This window comes from Tursiops truncatus, chromosome 8 (genome assembly GCF_011762595.2).
Source record: "Tursiops truncatus isolate mTurTru1 chromosome 8, mTurTru1.mat.Y, whole genome shotgun sequence".
Lineage (NCBI taxonomy): Eukaryota > Metazoa > Chordata > Mammalia > Artiodactyla > Delphinidae > Tursiops > Tursiops truncatus.
Genome location: NC_047041.1, coordinates 72,647,696 through 72,673,553, shown reverse-complemented (window position 1 = coordinate 72,673,553; position 25,858 = coordinate 72,647,696). Strand labels below are relative to the sequence as shown.

General features: G+C 35.9%; 1 protein-coding gene across 7 annotated transcripts in view; it reads right to left on the bottom strand.

The window, feature by feature from the left end:
• Positions 1-748: 748 nt before the first annotated feature.
• The window catches only part of PRMT3 (protein arginine methyltransferase 3), a 135,402-nt gene continuing 110,292 nt past the window's right edge, over positions 749-25,858 (bottom strand). For 6 of the 7 annotated variants that reach the window (XM_019948377.3, XM_004317677.4, XM_019948373.3 and 3 more), the window contains 3 exons: positions 19,251-19,301; positions 18,967-19,054; positions 749-1,267 (listed from right to left, as the gene is read on the bottom strand). In XM_019948377.3, coding sequence (XP_019803936.1) covers positions 1,158-1,267; positions 18,967-19,054; positions 19,251-19,301 — 249 coding nt within the window. In that variant the 3' untranslated portion in view covers positions 749-1,157. Of the gene's footprint in view, positions 1,268-18,966; positions 19,055-19,250; positions 19,302-23,877; positions 24,083-25,858 lie in introns of those variants that run through there. The other variant, XM_033862634.2, reaches the window with a different exon arrangement.

The following is a 25,858-nucleotide window of genomic DNA, read 5'->3' as shown; positions in this document are numbered from 1 at the left end:
ATGGAGGGGGAGAGAGGTTAAGGAACCTAAGATTACACAGGAAGTAAGAGCTGCAGCCAAGGCTTGAACTGGCTCCAGAGCTCATGCTTCTCAACACTTAACTATGCTGCCTTGTGTGTGTCTTGTTTTGAAAAAGAACCAGCTGGTGAACTGAAAAGAAGCATGTGACCCACTTCTCCTTAAAATTTCCGTTATCTTAAAAATGATTCCTTTGTTAAGACTTGTTTTAAATGCTTCTGATTTTATAAAAGGCTTTAATATATTGAAATGTCACTTTATAGTGCTAATGGTTGTTGTATACATTTAATTGAATGTTTTCTGTTCTGCACTTCAAACTGAGTCAATAATTGTAAATGACACAATTGTATAGTGATATAAGTATATTAACAGTTACATGTTTAACTTTGCACATCAATCTAGTTTGAAAAAAGTATTAGTAAATAAGTACATATTTATCCCAATCTTTAAAAACTTTTATGAAACCTAGGGTAAATGCACTGAAACTAGATTTCCTGGGCAATACTAGAAAACTATATGACTCAAGAATATTTGCAAAGAGAGAAGAAGCTAAAAAATGAGAACAGAATTATGTGGCAATCAACTAAGCTGTCTTCAAATACAATTTGTGTGGTCTCGTTTCCATATTTTAGTCCCTTATGCTTGCTCTTTTAATGTATTATAGCCTGATATTCTAGCAAATACAATTAAAACTACTCCTCAGAAAGGAAATCTGCAATAAAATATGTAATACCTTGTACACAGTTACTAGTTTAATAAAACAACATCCAAATAACTAATCAATTACCAGTATTTAAAATTTATAGTAAGAAACTTATTTAAAACAACAAAAGACTATCTCTGTTCCAAATTTAGGCCAATTTAAATGACTTTCAATACAGGCAAACTCAATGTAGGGGTTACATTTGGTTAAATCTCACTGACCAGACTTCCAAGAATGTGATTATGGCGGTGGATCACCAGGATCAGGCAGTGCCCTCCTTAGCTGCATCCTCAGATTCCTGCCATGCTTCTTCTCTCCTACTGAGGAGGCTCAGGAAAGGACCCATCATCCATGCGCTCACATAAAACCCTCCCTCCCCTCCCTCCCCACCCCTCCCCTACAACAAAAACTGCAAAGTAGTGCTTTTGTGGCCTTTTCACTGGAGACCATAAGTTTGAGTTGAATTATCCAATGTGAGGGTCACAATGAGAGACCGTGGATCCTTCTTATTCTTGTGCACTGTGATCTTTCCTTTCAAGGCTTCACCTATAGAAGAAAGGCAAAAAGTGTGTTTCAGAATTCAAGGAATACAGTGTAGCAGAAAAGTAAGAGTAGACCTAGTATTGCTCTTTTTTGGTGTGAAATGTTTCACTAATTTTTTTTTAACTTAAAATTTTTTAGGGCAATTTTACGTTCAATTTTTGAACAAAACAGATCTAACTTACGCAGCACAAGTGTCAAATGCTTGTGAAAGAGTAAGCAAAACTACAGTGGTCACTGCAGGGTTGGGGGCTGTGTTACTGGACTCCTCAATATGAGCCCTTAAGGTGCGTCCTGGGCATAAAAAAAAAGACATGGCCCCTGCCCTCAAAGAGTTCATGGTCAAGGGTGAAGAGAAATAGCTATATTAACAATTATACAACAGGTATGTGTCTAAAGTGTGCTGGAGGTGAGGATTGGGGATGGTCGGAAGGCAGTAAAAGGCAAAGCTTCACAAGAATTAATGGATGAATTATCTGAGGACTAAAGTCAAGGTTACCTTAACGAGTGTACATGGAGCAGCTTTTAAGGAAGAGAAAACACATATAGAGAGCCCTTGGTGAATGGCATTTTGGGGAAATGAAAATTACAGCTGCGAAAATTTACATGTGTATTTTATAGAGGCACATGACAAGGCTGCTGGCCTTTAAGGTACTCACACCGTAAACGTAAAACAGAGCTTACACAGGTAAAAGAATGAACACAAAAAATACAAGGCAAAGAATGATTCCCTAAAAACTTATCCTGTATGCTCCAAATTTTGTTTCACTCCAAAATGGAATTATATCTATGTGCTTTTCTGATTATAGATACTTCTCATTTTAAGTTTTTTCATTTATTTACCAACAGCCATTTAAAAATAAAAACAAGATTGTTAAGTTGTAACTGATCACCATTCCTTGCTTTAATAAGAGTAAAACCACAGCAAATACTATCAGGTATAGCTTTGAAAATCTGGATGGATACAGTGAGGCTCCATATAAAATGATTGTGGAATCTATATAAAACTATCAAAATACTGAATCAATATCTTATTTTAAAAAACGCTGCAAATCAAATCCCCTACATTAAGGGCTAAAGAATCTGAATGCTTTTCAATATGATAGTGAAATAACACAGTAAAACACAGCAGAACCACCTCATAGTTATACTTCAGAGTATAAAGATTCCATTACTGATACATTCTACACAGCCTGTAAAAAAGGCAAGGCTTATATAGTTTAATACAAAATTAAGGAATCAGAGTAATGGAAAAAATAATGTGGCCCAAGATGCAGTCTATGTAACCTAATATAACAGTGATTTTACGTGTGGGTGTTATGTTAATACATACATCTGGCTTTCTTTGGCTTCTGTATCTGACCTATTCCTCTATATTACTAAGAAAATGAAAAAAAAACTACATCACACGCCAAGCTCATCAAGAGCCTGACAAAGATTACCTGTGAGGTAGTTCTACAAACTTTGTAGAAAGTTCAGGTTAATTATTAGACAATAATTGCTAATATTTATTTAACATTTATTTTGTGCTAGCCCTATTCTAAAGCCTTTATGTGATTTATCTCACTTAATGATTACAAAGTATCTCTGTGAGGTTAAGTACGTTTCCCTCACTTTACAGATGAGAAACAAGGTTCAGGAAGGCTAAGCAATTTGCCCAAGGTCATACCACCAGTTAGGGAAGAACCAGGATGTTAAGCAGGGCAGTTTTGATTCCAGAGCCCATGTTCGTCAACTACCGTCTAGTACCTCCCTATCTCTACCTGAAAATTGATTATTATAGTTTTAATACACTTTAATGGACATGAGACAGTCAAAATTTTACTATTCTATGACATTATTTGTAAAAACATTTAGCCACTTTATAAAAATTTTACTAATATTAAATTTTATATAATAATTTTTATTCTATAACTTTAATAAGCTATAATACATGTTTTCTTGACCATTAAGACATTAACCTAGGGAAGAAGTCATAAGTATCTTCAACAAATCTAAGAGATTTTCCATTTTTGAATATATAGGCAATATTTTCTTGTTTCTATTTTTTACCAACATTTAAAAATTGTTATTTTATACCAACAGTCATATCCTGAACTTATCATTTACTGATACTAAAATTGGAAATGAGTAGCTGCTCTATGATAAACTGCTATTGGTTTTATAAGTATATGACAGAAAAGAGTAATTACCAACTTGGTTATTAGGTTTAAATTACTGTTACTGAATTATCAACACAAGTTAACAAGTGTTGAATTTTACAAATTAGTGGCTTGTTAATTCCTTCCTATTTATAAGCAATGTGTCTTAGTGTAAATTACTTTATTTAAGTTGCTTCTCTACAGTAGTTCCTATGTATGAAAAGACAGATAATGTATACTTGAGATATAAAAATAATGAAATGGTCTCCACAGACTCAACATCAGGCTGGAATCTTACACAAACCACTGAAACCCCGTATTATGTCCCTCCAATCACATCACTTCTCCAACCTCCAGTGGTAACCATGAATCTAATTTCTTGTTACTATTATCTATTCAAAATAGTTCCACTTCACAGAGATGTATCCTGTATTAATAGACTGCTATTTATTTGTTCTTCCATTAAATTATTTCTAGTTTTTTTTATTACAAATAATGCTGCTATGATTACTGTTATATATGTCTGTTGTGTCCATAAGACAATAGTTTCTCTAGGATGGAAACTGCAGGATTTTAGGACATACACATGCTCAAATTACCATATAATGATAAATGGGCCTTTACCAATAAACTTCATCTAGTCATAGAAAAAGTCTCTTATCTACATAAGTGGTGTAACTTTCTTTATTGAGAGAATATTTATCAAAATCTGAGAGCAAATATGATAAAAAGCAAACACAGCAGCATTTAAAGTGAGAACACAGCAAAAATACCACTATCACTACATTATTTAACATTATTCTTGAATGTTCTACACAATGCAATATGACATAAGACAGAAATTAAGAATACAGATGTACTACTATTACGGGGGAAAAAAGAGATACAACTAATTTCAAATGTTATTTTCAGGGAAAGAGTTCCATAAATCTTCATTGAGTTCTCTTGAGACTTTAACTAAATACTGATCTGTTTGTATATGGTAAAATTTCATGATTTTGAGCAAAGAACACAACTCCTAGGGAGCAATTAGCCGAACAATTCCCAGAGCTCACACAGGCTGGGAGGTCTGAGTTCCAAGCAGCCAGAATAGAAGGAACCTGCTGAACACTTATGATGATTCACTAGAGACACCAGATTACGCGTTAGCATTACACCACCCAAAGAGTAAAGGCCACACCACTGCTCTCTAACAAAGCTTTAAAACATTTTTTGTAAAGATCAAGGTAATCTTTAAATAACTTAATTGCCTGCCAAAGCAAACTTCACATAGTTTTTAAAAGAAAGGAACCAAAATCCAAACATTCAGCAAAATAATGCTTCCAGTGTTTGACATCTATTTTAAAATGGATAGATTTTTAAAGCGCTGCAAATTGAGGCCTATAAGCAGGAAAAAAAAAGTTACAACAATAACAAAAACACATCAAGGCACATCTTAACTTCCTGAAAACCAGTGATAAAAAGAATAATCTGTAAAATATTCAGAGAAAAAAAGACATATTACATATAAGGGAAGATAGAAAAGAGTGATCTCAAAATTTTCATCATCTGGACACATCTTTGAAGTGATGAAAGAAAACCTGTTAAAAATTCTATATCCAGCAAAAATCCTTAATAAATGAAAAATAAGAAAAAAATTCTTTTTTCAAAGAAACAAAAGCAAGAAATTCTTTTCCAGGAGGCATGCACTACAAGAAATGTTAAAGGAAGTTCTTCAGACAGCAGGAAAATGACACCAAAAAGAAACCTGGATCTACACAAAGGAATACAGTGCTAGAAAATAGTAAGTACGTGGTAAATATGTTTTTTCCTTTTAAAAATTTATTTAATAGATAATTGACTGTTTAAAGCAAAAATAGTAACACTGTATTGTGGGATTTAAAACATTTGGGGAAGTGAAATGTTTTTATAAAAATAGCACAAAGGGGCTTCCCTGGTGGCGCAGTGGTTGGGAGTCCGCCTGCCGATGCAGGCGACGCGGGTTCGTGTCCCGGTACGGGAAGATCCCGCATGCCGCGGAGCGGCTGGGCCCGTGAGCTGCGGCCGCTGGGCCTGCGCGACCGGAGCCGTTGCTCTGCAACGGGAGGGGCCACGGCAGTGGGAGGCCCGAGTACCGCCAAAAAAAAAAAAAAAAAGCACAAAGGATCAGAGACGGTAAACAGAAGAGTATTGTTTTAAGAGTCAAAACTAAAAATGTAGTGGTATGACATCATTTGATGTTACTCTGTGATAAGCTTCAGGTGCATGTTTGAAACTCTAGAGCAACCATTATAGAAATAAACCCAAGCGTATAGCTAATTAGTCAAGGGAGGAGATAAAATGAAATAATAAAATATAAAGTCACAGGTTAAAAGTAATGTAAGGAGAGGGATAGTCTACATAAACATTAATCAAAAAGAGGCTGGAGGGCTTCCCTGGTGGCGCAGTGGTTGAGAGTCCGCCTGCCGATGCAGGGGACACGGGTTCGTACCCCGGTCTGGGAAGATCCACATGCCGCGGAGCGGCTGGGCCCGTGAGCCATGGCCGCTGAGCCTGCGCGTCCGGAGCCTGTGCTGCGCAGCGGGAGAGGCCACAACAGTGAGAGGCCCGCGTATCACACAAAAAAAGAGGCTGGAATGGCTATATTACTTTCACACAAAGTTGACTAAAGGAAAAAAAAATAACCAGAGATAAAGACATTTCCAATTGATAAGTTGTTCAATTCATAAATGAGACATCATAAACTTCTGTGTGCATATAATTACAGAGCTTCAAAATGCATGACGCAAACCTGACAGAACCATAAGAAGAAACAGACGTATCCACAATCATCATTGCAAAGTTCGCCTCTCCTTTGTTGATAATAACAACAACTAGACAGAAAATCAGAAAGAATATGGAAGACCTGAACATTATTAACCAACCTGACCTGGCTGACATCTATAGAACCAAGATGGATCATATAATGGTTCATAAAACAAATCTTAATACATTTAAACATATAGACATCATACAGAATATGTTCTCTGACGAAAACTGAATGAAATAAAAAATCAGTAACAGAAAGATACTTGAAAAAGCCCAAAATATTTAGAAATTAAACAGACTTCTAAATATTCCATAAATCAAAATAAAAATCTAAAAGAAAATTAGACAGCATTTCGATTTGAATGATTATGAAACACAACATGTAAAAACAGGTGGCCGATAGCTAAAACAGTGCCTAGAGGAAAAACTGATAACTTGAAATGCTTATGTTAGAAAACAAAGAAGACAAACCCAAAGGTCTTCGTTGGGGAATTCTATCAAATATTTAAGGAAAAGTAATAGCAAATGTACAAAAAATAAAGGAGGGAATACTCCATAACTCATCTTTTGAGGGCAGCATTATCCCGATACTAAAATAACTTTTTTTTCTTTTGAATTTTAGAATTTTATTTATTTTTTTATATAGCAGGTTCTTATTAGTTATCCATTTTATACATATTAATGTAAAAGAAGATAAATTTATTAGAAGAAAACTACAGGTAAATATCACTTATGAAAAAAGATTCAAAAATCGTTTGAACATACACTAATATGTATAAAATAGATAACTAATAAGAACCTGCTGCATAAGAAATAAAAAAAATCCTTTGAACAAAAGAGAAAAATCATGATTGTCTCACGCAAATGTAGAAAAAGCATCTGACAAAATTAATTTCTTTTTTTGAGTAAAATTGTGACAAAATTAATTTCTAACAACTTTCAGCAAGCTAGGAATAGAAGGAATCTTCTTCAACCCGATAAAGAAAATCTATGAGAAACTATAGATAACATCATTATTAATGGTGAAAAACTGAATGCTTTCTTCCTAAGACTGGGACTGAGGTAAGGATGCTCATTCTGACCACCTCTAATTAGTATTCTGTTGGATGTCCTAGTCACAGCATTAAGATGTGGGGGAAGAAAAAAATATACAGACTGGGGGAAAAAAAGTAAAACAGTCTTTATTTGCAGACTATATGGTCTTAACAAATAGAAAATCCTTAAGCAATATTCAAAAAAAATAAAGCTACTAGAACTGAAAGGATTAGCAATCTCAGGATATAAGATCAATACAAAAAATTAATTGCATTTTTACATGTGAGCAATGAAGAATTACAAATTGTAATAAAAAAACCACAATAGCATTTACAATAGCATTGAAAAAGCATGCAATACTTGAGATAAATATAACAACATATATGTAACATTTAGTTACATCAAACTATGAAACACTGCTAAGGATGATCTAAGTAAATGGGGAGATACATTTTGCTTGTGGATGAGAGTACTGTTAAGAAGTCAGTTCTCCCCAGAGGAATCTATGGATTCAACACAATCCCTATCAAAATCCTAGTAGGATTTTTTTTTGTCAGAAATTAATAAGTTGATTTTTAAATTTATATGGAATTTAAGGGATCTAGAATAGTGAAAACAATTTTGAAAAAGAATAAAGTAGGACTTATATCACCTTACAAAGAAGGTGTCTTACTGGCATAAGAAAAGACACAGATTAACGGAACAAATAAAGCTCAGAAATGGACTTACGCATATATGGTCAATTAATTTTTGACAAAAGAGCCAGGATAATTAAATGAGAAAAGCATAGTCTTTTCAAGAAATGATGATGAGACAACCTAATACACATTTGGGAAAAGATGAACTATTATTTTTAAAATCAACGTGAAATAGATTATAGGCCTAGGTGTACTGACAAAATTATAAAATTTTTAGAGGAACCATAAAGGAAAAACTTTGATGTTAAGATAGCAAAGATTTCTTAATTAGGACACAAAAGCACAGACTTCAAAAGACCTTAAGAAAATGAAAAGACGAACTAGGAATTGGAATAAAAATATTAGCACCACATACATCTGACAAAGAACTTGTATGCATATATATAAAGATCCTTATGACTCAGTAAGATGACAATCCAATAAAAAATTGAGCAAAATATTTTAAAAGAAACCTCACCAAAAAAAGATGTACAAATGATCAATAAACATATGAGAAGATGCTCAACATCATTAGTCATAAGGCAAATGCAAATTAAAAACACAGCTGTCACTACATATACATGTAATAGAATGACTTAAAATGACTGCCCTTTTATATAAGTGTTGACAAAGATGTGGAGCAAATGAACCGTCAACAGCGGTAGGAATGTTGAATAAGCACAGTCACTGTGAAGAAGTATGCCAGTTTCCTATAAAGTTAAATACATATTTACCATAAGACTCAATAATCCCACTCCTAGGTATCTGCCCAGGAGAAATGAAAACATATGCCCACACAAAAACTTTTACATGAATGTCCATAGCTATTTTATCCAAAATGGCGCCTAACTGAAAACGATCCAAAAGTCTAGCAGCAAGTGGATGCATATGTAAATTACAATAAGTCCATACAAAGGAATACTACTTGGCAATAAAAAGAAACAAACTACTGATACACAGATGAATTTTTAAAATATGCTAAAAGCAAAGAAACTGGAGTATATTCTGTATAGTAACTTTGATATAAAATTCTAAAAGAATACTAATGCCTTAACTATTAGTAATACTAATACACAGTGATAGAGAGCAGATCAGTAGTTCTTCTGGTCTGGAAATTGAAGCTGGGGATGACCAACTCTAGTGGGGATGACTGCCTGCAGAGGGGATCAACAAGGAAACTTTTTAGAGTGATATAAATATTCTATGTCTTAACTAGGGTGGGGTATACATTTGTCAAAATTCATTAAACTGTACAATTAAAATGTGTGAATTTTTTTTTTTTCTAAGAGACTGCAAGTTCTAGAAGGAGGACATTTTTTTGGGGGGCGCTGCGTTGGGTCTTCGTTGTCACGTGGGCTTTCTTTAGTTGCGATGAGGGGGCTACTCTTCGTTGTGGTGCATGGGCTTCTCATTGAGGTGGCTTCTCTTGTTGCAGAGCACGGGCTCTAGGCACGCGGGCTTCAGTAGCTGTGGCTCACGGGCTCTAGAGCGCAGGCTCAGTAGTTGTGGCGCATGGGCTTAGTTGTACCGCGGCATGTGGGATCTTCCCGGACCAGGGCTCGAACCTGTGTCCCCTGCATTGGCAGGCGGATTCTTAACCACTGCGCCACCAGGGAAGCCCTAAAATGTGTGAATTTTTACTGTATGTAGATATAAAATAAAGCTGTTTTTAAAATGTGGTGGCTTAGGAATAAATTCATAGATAAATAGAATATAGTAGAGAAACCAAAAGATCCATTATGGAGATTCAGTACATGGTAAACGGGGCATTTTAACTCACTGAGGAAAGGAGTCAAGAGAAATGTGTAAATATAGTAATACAAAATTTTTTAGTATGGAACCAAAGTCAGAAACCAAAAGGAAAAGGTTGAAGATTTGTTTATACAAAAATGAAAAAATTCTATAAAGATGCTTTAAAGAAAAGCAAATTACAACGTTACTGTCACTGCTTAGAATAGCAAAGATTTTTTTAAAAAAGTAAATTTTCACTCGATTCCTTAGGATGGATTATGAGAAGTGGAATACTTTTTAAAAAAAGGAATAAAGTGTGTTCCAGTTTTACACTCCTGCCATCTTCATCAATATTGAGCGTTATTAGAAACCAAGCAACAACAGAAAAATAATGAAAGAAAATGATAAAAACATCTTTGTTATTTAGATAAACAACAACCAGAATCTGCTTTGATTTGCAATTCAGTGATTATCAGTAGTGATGGGTATTACTAATATTTCAAATGTTTAACCACCATCTAAAAAGAAATCCTCTGAGCATTTACTTTTAGTGATTTTCTTGTTGATGTATATGAGGTTTTGTTGCAAATATTTCTTTTTAGTGTATGTGCCCTAATGGCTGCTGCTCCTTAAGTTGCTTTAGACATGTTAAAAAAAATGTTAAGTTGGCTAGTTTGTAACTATCCTATTCAATCCTTAGCGTAGGGTCAAAATGGAAATGTTCCCTGGTGCCTATAAAGCAGGTTATCTAATTCTGCATTTCAACTTTAAAGAATATATTTAAGTGGTCTTTGTACCCCTTAATTTAAAATACAGCCCAACTCAAGATGAACTGGCAGTGGATAATTTTGTTAAATTTTCACAAAATAAAAAAATTTAAGCACCAATGTTAAATTAAAATACCTGAATAATTAAAAAGTTGTAACATTAAGGGACTTCCCTGGTGGCGCAGTGGTTGGGAATCCGCCTGCCAATGCAGGGGACACAGGTTCGATCCATGGTCCGGGAAGATCCCACATGCTGCGGAGCAACTAAGCCCGTGTGCCACAACTACTGAGCCTGCGCTCTAGAGCCCGCGAGCCACAACTACTGAAGCCCAAGTGCCTAGAGTCCGTGCTTCGCAACAAGAGAAGTCACCACAATGAGAAGCCCGTGCACCCCAACAAAGAGTAGCCCCTGCTCGCCGCAACTAGAGAAAGCCTGCGCACAGCAATGAAGACCCAACGCAGCCAAAAATAAATAAATAAATTTATTTTTTAAAAAAGTTATAACATTGTCTTATAAGCTGATGCTGTAATTTTCATGTCTTAAAATGAAATACCAGTAAAATAACTATTTCTGTAATAACCTTAATTTCAAAACGGGGGTGCAAACAGCACTTATTTATGTTAATTAAATAGCACGAAGGGTCACAGTAATAAATACATAGTTCACACTGCTGCACTCACTTCAATTGTTCAAGCCTGGCTAAAGTACCAAGTCAGTGGCTATAATACCAGAATAGATCAGAGTAATTAATCAGTGTCAAATAGATATAAAATGACTGATGCTGTTAAGTGTGTATCCTGTGGTGAGAGCTGAATAGGACACTCTCTATGGAACTGTGCTATATCACTTTGTTTTTATCATCGGCAGACGGCTATTAGTATACCACAAAGCAGCGGTGCAGTTCAATCAAGAACAAAATTGATTTCATTTCAATTCTGTCCTAGTCGTTTTTTAAAATTAAGTTTCTTCCAGAGCAATAAAATTTCATTTCCCCACAAGGGGGATAAATAAAAAATCATTACTATCACTATTAAAGCTTAGAGTTAAAAAGTGAAAGAAAAAAAAAAAAGACATGGATTCTCCATCACATAAGACCTTACTAATAATAGAGAAAGAGAACTAAACAGCCTGATTTTAATAATATTTTTCAAAGCCAAATCACAAGAAAAAGATCTGAATTTTTAAAATAAATACTGCCACATAAGCTTTTACAATAAAATTGTACATTATTTTTAAAGGAAAACAAATAAAAAAAAATCCTGAATTTAAAGTAAGTGTTCTTTAAATCCTTTAAAAGTATTCATCCTGGAAGTCTGGTCTCTTAACTCCCACAATGCAGGAAGTTCTCAAATGTTGTAGAGTACTTCTTTTGGAACTATTGTTAGAACTAGGCTGTGAAAACAGCAACAACAACAAAAACCCAAAATGAAGCAAAAACAAATTAGGCTCATCATTTTATAGTTCCCTTGTGCTTTTGGCCAAATGTAAAATTCTTAGTCTGAGAAATTCCCTATTCACACTGTCTTTTCTTGCTTTCCAAAAATCCAGTCTACCCCCAACGGTAGATTTACCATTCCCAAAAAAAGATTTATCATTACTGAAGATATTAACACACACACACACACACACACACACACACACACACACGGAAGAATAACTGTACAGCTATGTATACAATATTTTATTTGTTAAAAAAATCTTGTCATATTACTTTCTGGACAGTAAAATAAGCGGTACATACACAGCAAATTGTCCTGATTAGACTTCTGGCTTTATTTAATTTTATCTAAAAATTTTACATGCCATACAGAGTCAAAAACTACTTTTTAACTCAACAACAGAGAACTCTCTTTAGCCATGCCGAAACTTCTGAGAACATCAGAGCTGACAAAATGGGGCAACCAAATACAGGAGGTAGATAAATGCCCTTGGCGTGTGTCACCCACAGTGACGAGAGGAAATTAATTTCAATGACAACACATATTACTGTACTTATTCATTCGTTCAGCAGGATATTTCTAATATGCCAAATACTACATCAGATAAAAAAGAAGTGAGAGAGGCAAACAACTCATCTTCTATTAGAACCCTTTACCCTACACACTGGTATGTTCTAACACAGATGTATGCATGAATTGATCTGGAAGAACGAAGAACAGAGCAGTTAACCTTCTAAGGACAAAGAGGAAAGATTTACAGAAATAAGCTGGGTCATAAAGGGAAAAGTGGAATTCATCAAGTGAAAGAGGTAAAAACAGTTTCCTAGGTAGAAGAATACCTTAGATAAAAGCAAAGAAGAAAAGACAGGAAAGTTAGCTAAAAAATGAGCAGTAGAGCTGGAGCATATGATGGGCTTATGTGGGGCTGTGACAGGGTGGGGTTGGAAATGATGAAAAATGGTCAGACTGTAAAGGGCCAAGGTAAGGAATCTGGATTTTATCCTGGATATCCTGACGGTCCAGTGTGGGTTTTTAAAAAATTAACTTTATTAAGGTGTAATTTATATACAATAAAATTGTAACATGTAAAATGTGCAGTTCAATGAGTGTTAGTAATGTCTCACTCTCATAAACTTTTGCCTACCTCAAGTCTCAAGATTCTTTCTTATGTTAACGTCTAGAAGTTTTACAGTTTCAACTTTGATATTTAGGTCTATCATCCATTTAAAATTGGTTTTTATATATTTGGTGTGAGATAAAAACTGAGATTTACTCTTTTCCTTTATGAATATTCAGTCATTCTAACACCATTTTTTGAAAAGACTATCCTTTTCCCATTGAATTTACATTGGCCGTTTGGAAAAATTTAATTGACTATACAAAACTGAGACTCTGGATTTCCTATTGTTATATTAATCTATATATCTACTTTTTATATGCCAGTATTATACTGCCTGGGTTAATGTAATTTTTAAATAAGTTTAGAATTCACATAGTATAATAATTCCAATATGGTTCTTATTGCATTTGGTATAAATTTTAGAATCAGCCTGTCAATTTCAACCTTGCTAAATTCACTTACTAGTTCTGTAGTTTTTTTGGGTAGATTTCTTAGAATTTTCTGTGTATACATTATCTATAAATAACAACAGCTTTATTTCTTCCTTTCCAATGGCTTTTAATTCTTTTTCATTTCTTATTGCACTGGCTAAGACTTCCAATATAGAAGTGTAGGAGGGGTGAGACTGGACATCCTTGCCTTATCTCAAACTTAGGGAGAAAGCATTTAGTCCTTCTCTATTCAGTATGATGCTAGCTACAGACTGTATGGATGCCTTAGGTTGAGGAAATTCTCTTTTATTTCTAGTTTGCTGTACTTGTCATAAGTGAATATTGAATTCTGTCAAGTGTTTTTTCTGCATCCACTGATACGATCATGTGGCTTTTCTTCTTTAGACTGTTAGCATGGCAGACTGCATTACAAGATTTTAAAATATTGAATTAGCCTTGCATTCCTGGAATAAAACGCACTTGGTCATGGTGTGTTTTCTTCTTTTACATGTATGCTGGATTCAATTTGCTACTATTTTGTTGAGGATTTCTACGTCTATATTCATGAGGGACACTGGTCTGCAGTTTAATTCTCTTGTACTACCTTTGTCTAATTTTTGGTATCAAGATAATACTGCCCTCATAAAATTAGCTCTCTTCTATTTTCTGGAAGAGACTATGTAGAACCGGTGTTATTTCTCCCTTTAAGTCGTTGGGAGAATTTGCAATGAAGCAATCTGTGCCTGGAGATTTGTTTTATGGAAGGCTTTTGAGTCTGGCTGCTGATCTTGTAAATAAAATTTAATTGGAACACAGCCACACCCACTCATTTACCTATGGGTATGCAGGTCCCCACTGCTGCCACTGTTACTGCTGCTACCACTGTAGGATTACTTGCGGGCTGTGATATGGGAGAACAGAGAAGAAACATAGAAAAGAAAAATGGGGATTTCCCCCCACTCTCTCTAAGCATTAGGAGACCCTTTCCCCACTCCTCAAGCTAGAATCAGAGGGCTCCTTTGGGAGCTCTTCCTGTCTGTGCTGAGGCCCTCTTCTGAGTTTCAGGCTGTCTGAAGTCCAGGCTAGGGGATACTGAAGGAAAACTAATCACAAATTTACCACCAGTTCAGTGGTACTTCAAATTCTGGTAATCTTCTCCAATTTATCTGCTATTATGTACTTTTCAGAGATTTCAAAGAGCTGTTCCATGCATTCTGGTTTTAAAGCTACATTCAGTGAGACAGATGGGATGAATGCACTTACGTCACTGGCAACCGGAATTACTGTCTTTATATTAAGTGTGTTTCCCGTAAACAGCATTTAGTTAGTTCTTGCTTTTATTCTGTTTATTTCTGCCTTTTAATTGGCATGTTTAGACTATTAACATTTTTTAAAAGACTTAACTTTTTAACGCAGGTTTATGTTTACAACAAAACTGAGAGGAAGGTACAGAGACTTCTCATATCCCCCAGCCCCCACACATGCACAGCCTCCCCCACTATCAACATCACTCATTGGAATGGTACTTTTTTTTTTTTTTTTTTTAACCAAGGATGCGCCCACATTGATGATACATCATAATCACCAAAATTCTGTAGTTTACCTTAGGGTTCACTCTTGGTGTTACATATTCTTGGTGTTACATATTCTACGAGTTTGGACACATGTAAATGACATTTATCCTAATTATAATATCATAAAGAGTATCTTCACTGCCCTAAAACCTTCTGTGTTCTGCTTATTTGTATCCCCTGCCCCTGGCAACCACTGATCTTTTTATTATCTCCATAGTTTTGCTTTTTCTAGAATGTCATTACCACATATCACACAGTGTATAGCCTTTTCAGATTGGCTTCTTTCACTTAGTAAGTTGTGTTTAAGATTCCTCCATGTCTTTTCACGGGCTCATAACTCATTTCTTTTTAGCACTGAATGAAATTCCATCATCTGGATGTATAGACCATTCATATTTAATATAATTATCAATATGTTTGAATTTAAGTCTACCATCATACCTTTTGTTTTCTATTTGTCCATCTGTTTATGTTCCTATCTTCTCTTGAATTGAATAGTCTTTTCAGGATTCTATTTTATCTCCACTACTAGCTTATTAGCTATATTTTGTGGTTTAATTTAAAAATTATTAGCTGTTGCTCTGGGGTTTACAATGTACATACTTAATTCATCAGTTCACCATTAAATTGCTTCATCTAAGTGTAAGGACTTTACAATATATTTCCATTTTCTAATTAATTTCTTTTTTAAATCATTGCCGTATATTTTATGTCTCTATATGTTTTAAAACACACAATGCATTATTATTTTTGCTTTAAATAGTCAACTATCTTTTAAGAAATTAAAAAGTGAGAAAATAAAGGCTTTTCTTCATACTCACACACATTTACCATTTCTGGCATTTTCCACTCCTTTGTTTAGAGTGGAATTTTCTAAATATTGAAAATTTTGGTGATCTTTTCTTTCCACTTGAAGAGCTTACTTTAATATATTTTGTATTGTTGGTCTGCTCCTCTCTATATGTTTTCTTTTTCTCTGGTTAAAGTTTTTTTTTTTTTAATTATCACTGCATACCAGCAATTTGTTTATGATGTGTCCTGGGGTTGTTTTCTTTGTGTTGATCCTTCTTGGAGCTCACTCAATTTCTTGGAGTTCACTCAATTTCTTCAATCTGTGAGTTATAGTTTTTATCAAATATAAGAAAATTTTATCCATTATGTTTTCTGCCCCTGATTCTTCCATGGACTTCTACTATTATATTTAAGGTTGAATGCTGCATATTTTCCCACAGGTTACTGAGGATACATTAATTTTTTTTTTGCGGTACGTGGGCCTCTCACTGTTGTGGCCTCTCCCGTTGCGGAGCACAAGCTCCGCACACGCAGGCTCAGCGGCCATGGCTCACAGGCCTAGCCACTCCGCGGCATGTGGGATCTTCCCAGACCGGGGCATGAACCCGTGTCCCCTGCATCGGCAGGCGGACTCTCAACCACTGCGCCACCGGGGAAGCCCCATTAATTTTTTTTAAAAAAAATCTTTTTCCCCCCTCTCTGTGCTTCTTTTTGGATACATTTTATTGCTGTATCTTTACGTTCTCTGATCTTTCCTGCCGTTAACTGCATCAAATGACATTTTCACTTCAGATGTTGTAATTTCCATCTCTAGAAGTTCTATTTGGATTGTAAATATCTTCTCATATTTTCCTATGTTCATATAAAAGTAGTTATAATATATTTCAACATGCTTGTGTGCTAATTCTATCATTTCTGGGTTTGTTTCTACTGACTGGTATTTTCCTGCATTCAATGTTTGATTGAATGTTGGCCCATGTTGAATTTTATGTCATTGAACATCTGATATTATTGTTCTCCTTTGTTGCTATTAAGGTTACACGCAGTTCAGTTTTTCCTCTTAAGACTTGTTTTTAAGCTTTGTTAAGGAGCATCCAGAGTTGCCTTTACTCAAGTGACAGTTTATTCCCGCTACTATGGTCCTTCTGGGATCTCCACTGAATAGAGTCCAGAAAGACGCCCCACTCTAGCTTGATGAAATTTGAATACCCCAGCCCTGTGTAAATGCTGGGAAATATCTGGTTCACAACTACTGCAACTGCTTTGCCTGACCTCAGGCATTTCATCCCACATACACACCATCTTAGCACTCATCTAAAACTCAAGGGCGTATCGAAGATCTCCAGAGCTCTTTTTCTGACTAATGTGTACCCCAATACTCTGCCCCAGAGCTTCTGGCTTCTATTCATCAGTACTACCACCAAAGGCTTACTACAGCAGGGTTAAAAAAAAAATTTCTTGTAACTGAGAATGACCACATTTTCCTTACTTTGAAATTTCTCTTTCAAACTCTCCGCAGGTTGTGCTATTTTAGGGGAGCCTATTGGCCTTACCATTTAAATATTAGTACACACAATGGCAATGAAAGAAAAAGAGAATGTAGATGGTGCCAGAGGGCAGCATTAGAATCATATACCTTCTTCACAGTATTCTGAAAAAGCTGAATCAATTACTGTAAGGATTACTGGGTAAAGAATATTTAGGATTTCAAAATTTCACTAGGCATCAAATAATACTTTGTTGTAATTAGGTAGGAGAAAATTCAAATGCTATCTTAAATCCCCCTCAAGATTAAAACATGAAAGAATTAGTATTGCCTTTAGAATTTTAGCATTAAGACAACAAAATGGTTACAGTGAGGGAAAAAAGCAGTATTTTCAATTTTCCCAAAATCAATCCAAATACCAGAGCTAAACAAAAAACAAAACAAAGAAACAGAAATGAGGATGTGTTGGCTTCATTTCAGTTTTGCTGTGCTCAAGCTTTCTAGAGAAAGAGAAAATCACGCCATCAAGGTTTTATTTCCATAGCACTGCAACCTCAAAGTGAAAAAAATGACAAGGTGCTGCTTTACTCTAACAGTGTTTATTTGCATCTACTAAATTCCTTTATGTCTCAACAGTGAAATCAAAACCACATTAGAATTTTATGAAATATTTTAAACACAAAGAGAATGATTTAATGACCTCTACTCAGTTTTGTCAAATCTTAACATTCTGCCACAGTTCCTTCAGTTTTTAAAAGAAATTGTTCAGATACATGGCACTAAACCCCCTTTGTAGCCTTCTCTGATCCTACTTCCATCCTTCCCTAAAGTGAACCACTACCATGAACTCAGTGGTTACCATTCTGAAGTGTTGTTTCTTACTTTTACTATGTGTGTGTGTACATACAGCTGTTCTACATGTTTTCAAACTTCATATAAATCATATATTGTAGGAATCATTCTGCAAATTTTTGCTCCGTGTTGCTTTTGAGAGACACACAAATAATTTGATGTTGAATATCTTTACAATGAAGTCTGTTGTACATTCAGTTTTCCTACAGTCAGAAGGCTTTCAGTGAAGATGGGACAAGAAGACTTATATGTAATAAGCAGTTAAAAAAAAAATTCCACAATCAAATTCTAACTTTTGGAGTTAAATGTGTAGGTATGTAAGAACTATAGGTGCTTGTGTAAGTGAACAATCAATGAGATGAATGTAGAATTGGATCAGTCTTCAAACACTATGTAAGATTTGAGGAGATGGACACAGTGGAGAGCATTCTAGACAAATAAAAATATATTTCGAATATAATAACTACTGAATGACATTCTCTTTAATTTACACTTTACTTCTACTGGTGATATTTCTCTTTGGTCACTTGGGAAATGAGAACATTTTCTTTTATTTATATTTGCTACTTAATACGTATTAGCTATTGCTTAAAGAAAAATTTTCTGATTTTGTGGTACTCAAAATAAGAGCTACATAATGTCACATATATTTTAACTGGCAGAAATTAAATTTAAATAAAAGTTTTCTTTAACTTACTTCTTTAATGAAACGATATGCCACCTAAAATTTATGTACATGGTAAACTCTAAGAACTTATCTTAGTATGTCATATTGCTTCAAATACAGCGGGCATAGAAAAAGTGGTTGTAGAATGAATGAATATTGTTTACTTCAGAATGGATAAGACATTTTCCCCCTTTTTCTTTCTTACCTGCTTTAACTGAAAATGGCTTTTCCAATAGGAATACTGTTTGTTTCCAGTGTGTTTTGGTACTCTGGGGGCCCGTAGAGAATACGACCTGCATTGGTAGAGTTCAAAAGTACCCGATGAAGCACAAGATTTTTAGTATCATGGTACATTAATCTACTACATCTAATACAAGCTCCAACTGCTTACAACAGCAAAATGCTTATGATCAAACACCTTGGGGCACAAAAATAAAATACAATGTATTTCACATAATTAATTCTTATGAGACAACTCGTGATACTTACCTTATTGTGGCAATTCTTCTCAAAATATATATCGAAGTAGCCAGCAAGTGCCTGTTTAAAAACAAAGGAATATAAATAATTATTAAACTAATTACATAACAATTGATTATACAGTCTTAAGCCGTGACAAATAAGAAACCATTTCCAATATCAGACACTCTTAAACTTATGGTAGGTCACTATTTTTCCTGGAAAACACGATATTAGTAAAAATAAAGTAATATAATTTGGCTTTTCCCCACAGAAACAACATAATAATAAGGGCAACAAGGCTAATCAAATACTCAGTATGTGTTAAATTAGAGAAATGACCGTGGTGGACCACTGAAAGGTGAGGATCTACATGGAGAAAGGCTCATGCGGCCCCTCGCCCAACCAGACTCTTCCACTGAGATGCTGCCATGTGAGTCAAGCCTCCACACAACTGCAGCAGCATGAAAAACCCTAGGAGCAGAACTAGTATGTAAGTCCAGTCCAGACTGCAGAAACACAGACAAGTAAACCTACATGATTTTTGACTTCAAGGCGCTAAGTTTTGGAGTGGTTTGCTAACCACAGCAATAAATAACTAAAACGTACTCTTTTATATGAAGCCCGCTCATTTAATTTCTTCTGATCTTGTTCATCCAGTTTTAAAGCAAAGTACTATGATTATTTTTGTGATGAGATAAATGAAATTTTAAAATACTACGTTTTTTTTTCCTGAAAATAAAAACAAGACTATTCAAATTAAACGTATATGTAGGCAAATACCCAAAGAAGAAACTCCAACGTAACTCTCAGGTTTACTGTTAACAGTTTACAAAAAGGCCTCTAAGAAATTAACATGTTCAAACAAATAAATAATTTTCACTTATTTTTGTTTAAAATTTGAACGATACCATTCCTTTTTCTTTCACTAGTGGGACAGGCTTGACTTAATCTATTTTAAAACTGGCATTAAATAAAGCTTATAAAGTCTTAAAAACTGGAAACTGATTACTGAAAAATCACTATAAAGCTAATTACTGTACTTTCCTGCTTTTGTTAAGAATGTGGAGTTTTATTGATCCGCAGGGTTAATGTGGATTGGGCCCAAACCAAATTCAATATTTCATTTATTGTGCTGTTCATCGTTGCTTGTTTCCTCTTTAGTTCTTCTAGGTCCTTGTTATATGTTTCTTGCATTTTCTCTATTCTATTTCCAAGATTTTGGATCATCTTTACTATCATTATTCTGAATTCTTTTTCAGGTAGACTGCCTATTTCCTCTTCATTTGTTAGGTCTGGTGGGTTTTTATCTTGCTCCTTCATCTGCTGTGTGTTTTTCTGTCTTCTCATTTTGCTTATCTTACTGGGTTTGGGGTCTCCTTTTAGCAGGCTGCAGGTTCGTAGTTCCCGTTGTTTTTGGTGTCTGTCCCCAGTGGCTAAGGTTGGTTCAGTGGGTTGTGTAGGTTTCCTGGTGGAGGGGACTAGTGCCTGTGTTCTGGTGGATGAGGCTGGATCTTGTCTTTCTGGTGGGCAGGTCCATGTCTGGTGGTGTGTTTTGGGGTGTCTGTGGCCTTATTATGATTTTAGGCAGCCTCTCTAATGTATGGGGCTGTGTTCCTGTCTTGCTAGTTGTTTGGCATAGGGTGTCCAGCACTGTAGCTTCCTGGTTGTTGAGTGAAGCTGGGTCCTGGCGTTGAGATGGAGACCTCTGGGAGATTTTCGCCGTTTGATATTACATGGAGCTGGGTGGGAGGTCTCTTGTGGACCAGTGTCCTGAACTTGACTCTCCCACCTCAGTGGCAAAGCCCTGATGCCTGGCTGGAGCACCAAGAGCCTTTCATCCACATGGCTCAGAACAAAAGGGAGAAAAAGCAGAAAGAAAGAAAAGAAAGAAAAGAAAGAAAGAAAGAAAGAGGATAAAATAAAATAAAGATAAAATAATGTTATTAAAATAAAAAATAATTATTAAGAAAAAACATTTTTTTAAGTAAAAAACAACAAAAAACGGACGGACAGAACCCTAGGACAAATGGTGAAAGCAAAGCTTTAAAGACAAAATCTCACACAGAAGCATACACATACTCACAAAAAGAGGAAAAGGGGGAAAAAATATATATTGTTGCTCCCAAAGTCCACCTCCTCAATTTGGGATGATTCGTTGTCTATTCAGGTATTCCACAGATGCAGGTGCATCAAGTTGACTGTGGAGATTTAATCCGCTGCTCCCGAGGCTGCTGGGAGAGATTTCCCTTTCTCTTCTTTGTTCGCACAGCTCCTGGGGTCCAGCTTTCGATTTGGACCCGCCTCTGCGTGTAGGTCGCCTGAGGGCGTCTGTTCTTTGCTCAGACAGGACGGAGTTAAAGGAGCAGCTGATTAGGGGGATCTGGCTCACTCAGGCCGAGGGAAAGGAGGGGTACGGATGCGGGGCGAGCCTGTGGTGGCAGCGGCCGCCGTGACGTTGCACCAGGCTGAGGCGCGCCGTACGTTCTCCTGGGGAAGTTGTCCCTGGCTCACGGGACCCTGGCCGTGGCGGGCTGCACAGGCTCCCGGGAGGGGAGGTGCGGATAGTGACTTGTGCTCGCACACAGGCTTCTTAGTGGCGGCAGCAGCAGCCTTAGCGTCTCATGCCCGTCTCTGGGGTCCGCGCTGATCGCCGCGGCTCGCGGCCGTTTCTGGAGCTCCTTAAGCAGCGCTCTTAATCCCCTCTCCTCGCGCACCAGTAAACAAAGAGGCAAGAAAAAGTCTCCTGCCTCTTCGGCAGGTCCAGACTTTTTCCCAGACTCCGTCGTCCCGGGTAGCTGTGGCGCACTAGCCCCCTTCAGGCTGTGTTCACGCAGCCGACCCCAGTCCTCTCCCTGGGATCCGACCGAAGCCCGAGCCTCAGCTCCCAGCCCCCACCCGCCTCGGCGGGTGAGCAGACAAGCCTCTCGGGCTGGTGAGTGCCGGTCGGCACCGATCCTCTGTGCGGGAATCTCTCCGCTTTGTCCTCCGCACCCCTGTTGCTGCGCTCTCCTCCGCGGCTCCGAAGCTTCCCCCCCCCCACCGGCCTCCTGTCTCCGACAGTGAAGGGTCTTCTAGTATGTGGAAACCTTTCCTCCTTCACAGCTCCCTCCCACTGGTGCCGGTCCCGTCCATATTCTTTGTCTCTGTTTTTTCTTTTGCCCTACCCAGGTACGTGGGGAGTTTCTTGCCTTTTGGGAGGTCTGAGGTCTTCTGCCAGCGTTGTGGGTGTTCTATAGGAGCAGTTCCATGTGTAGATGTATTTCTGATGTATCTGTGGGGAGGAACGTGATCTCCGCGTCTTACTCTTCTGCCATCTTCTTCAACTCCTCTCCAAATTCAATATTTAACCTTGAGGTTCATTATACTTTAGATACCAAGAGAGAATCAAAATACTATATAATTCTGTCAAACTGAAAAACCTGTATAAGTCTCAGACCAATCCCTAAACTGTGTATGTGCAGGAGAGACCCAAAACAGTATAGCAAACTCTTAGAGAATGGAAATGAGATTTGAACCATTGTCTGCCAAGACACTGCTGACAGAACTTATATCTTGACTTTGGATGGACTGCCTGTTAACAACGAACATCAACACTGCCCAGATGATTATAACCCAACTAAGAGTCCAAAATATCCAGGATACAATCCAATATTACTCAACATACAAAGTCCAGGAAAATGTAATCAACTCTCAAGAGAAAAGACAATCAACAGATGCCAATGCTGAGATGATCCAGATGCTGGTACTATCAGACAAAGACTTAAAGCAAATAACTATGCTGGTATAAGTTAATAGCAATGACGTAAAATAAACACACTGAAATGAATCAAAAGACAGGAATTCTCAGTAGAGAAATAGAAACTATGAAAAGAGAACCAAATGGAAATTTCAGAACTGAAAAACACAATAACTGAAACAAAAAACTTCCTGGGCTGAATTGCTGAATTGCGGAATGGAGATGATAGAGGAGGACAAGGTCAGTGAATGTGAAGTTAGATCAAAAGAAATTATCTAATTTTAAAAAACAAGGGGAAAAGATTGAAATAAAATGCCCAGAGACTCAGGGACCTGTGGAACTAACATACATGTAATAGGAGGTCCAGATGGAAAAGAAAAAGATATTGGAACAAAACAAACAAACAAACAAACAAAACAAACAAAAAAAACCTTTCAAAATTCTATATCCAGGAAAAACATCCTTTAGGAATGAAGATAAAATAAATGAATTTTCAAGTGAAGGAATATTAAGAGAATCCATTGCCCACAGGCATTTTAGAAGACATTTTAAAGGAAGTTCTTCAGGCTGATGGGCAATAATACTGGAAGGAAACCTGAAACATCAAAAATGAGAGAAGAACGATAAATCGTTGGGTAAATATAAAACACTATGTTTCCCCTCTGAATTCCTTTAAGATACCTATGATTTTTTAATGGAAAAATTATAACATCATCTGGTGGGGTTTTCAATGTATGCACATGTATGCACAAAGATCAGTGTAGGGGGTGAAGGGGTAGGAGGGAGGAAGAATGAAATCCCACCAGTATATACAAGTGTTTATAAAATCTGGAAATAAAGAAGGTTTATTTTTAAGTATCATAAGCAAAGCAGAAACTTAATAAAGAAAAATTTAAATTGTAGTATCAAAATTAAAACATGAATGACAGATCTGAGAGTATTTACAATATAAGTAACAAAGGCTCACTGTCCTTTGTACATTAAGCTACTACAAATTAATAAGAAAGCAATACGTCAGGGCTTCCCTGGTGGCGCAGTGGTTGAGAGTCCGCCTGCTGATGCAGGCGACACGGGTTCGTGCCCCGGTCCGGGAAGATCCCACATGCCGCAGAGTGGCTGGAGCCTGTGCTCCGCAACGGGAAAGGCCACAACAGTGAGAGGCCCGCGTACCGGGAAAAAAAAAAAAAAAGAAAGCAATATGTCAAAAGAAACTAACAACAAAAAAGCAGGAAATTTACAAAAGAAAAATCAAATGATTAATAAACATGCTAAAGAAACTGTTTCACCTACTTAGAAAAAAATAAGTCAATTAAGACAACATGATACAATTTTCCTTGATCATGTTGAGGAAAGGATTTTTTAAATGATAATATCTACAATTAGTGGGGAAAGGAGCATTCATGCTGTGAAAGTAAACTGAAATAACCTTTCTAGGGGAATTAAGTAATACACATTAAAAGATAAAACATTTGTACTAAAAAGAAGTCAGACACAAAATAGTACACACAATATGATTCAATTCATATACAGGAAATTCAAAGACAGAAAAACTAATTTAGTGTTACAAGTCAGAATAGTAGTTATCCTTGCAATACCGGTAGAAAGTACTGGAAGGGGTTATGTGATAGGCTCCTGGGTTGCTGGTAATACTCTGTTTCTTAAGTTGAATGCTGGGTATATGGCGGGGTAATCACTTTGTGCAATTTTACCAAACTATACTTATGATTTGTGTACTTTTCTGTTTTCATGCACACAACTAAGATTTCATACAATGTACATACTCATTGATCCAGTAATTAAAAACTTCCAAAAATTAAGTATGCTTGCAAAGATTTAAACATGTCAATTTTAGCCCACATTTTCAACAACAGGTGATCAGTTAATAAAGCATAAAATCTACAAATAATAGAATACCATTTGGCCATGAAAAGTAATCCTGTAGACAAATATTTACTGATTTGGAAAAATAGTTGTGATATACTATTAGGTGAAAAGAATAATATATATTTATTATGGGCACTTATCCTGTGTTATACAAATGTGAATATATACATCTATATGGAAAGATTTCACCAAGCTATTGAAAGTGGATGATAGATTTCTAATATTAATATTCTTTATGCTTATACATAATTTACATTTCCCATAAATATGAACAACTTCTGTGATAAGTTATTTTTAATAATACTTGAGTTAAATAATCTATAGTATTGCATAGAGAGGCATTCAATTCAACTATTACCTTTGTACATTTCCCTTAATGACTCTGAAAAATCACTCATCTCTGCACCCCAAGGGTTAGGGCAGAGTCTAATATATAGTAGGAACTAAATGAATTTGAAGAAAAAGAATGACAAGTTTTCCCCAACTAGTAATTCTACAAAAAGAACATTTTCAATAACTATTTTTCTTCTCAAGAGATTAGCAAAAGCAAATTAAGGGAAAGTAGCAGGTAAAGGAGAAAAGGTGTAAACAGAATAGTAACAGTAATAAAAACTATGGAAACTATATGAAAACATTAAGATGATTTTTTAAAGATTTTAGTAAGTGGGTTTCATGGTGAGACAGTTAGTTACCTTATAACTATTCTTTAAGTTATACACATGTTTTTATGTATTCCTTATACTCTGTTACCAAAAAAGAAAGCGGAGGGGGAAAAAAACCCTAGTTAGCTAATAAAACCTTTTGTGAAAACAAATTCAGGTTTAAAAAAAGCTCTTACAACATTATCAGAAAATGTGACGTGAGTCTGAAATATATATAAAATACACTAAGTGATATGAAATATATATAAAATACACTAAGTGATATATTTAACTCTGATAAAATACAGACTGGTAATGTTAATATAGTAGAACACTGCAGAATTATAATTATAGAAGGTCTTAACAAAGAGGAG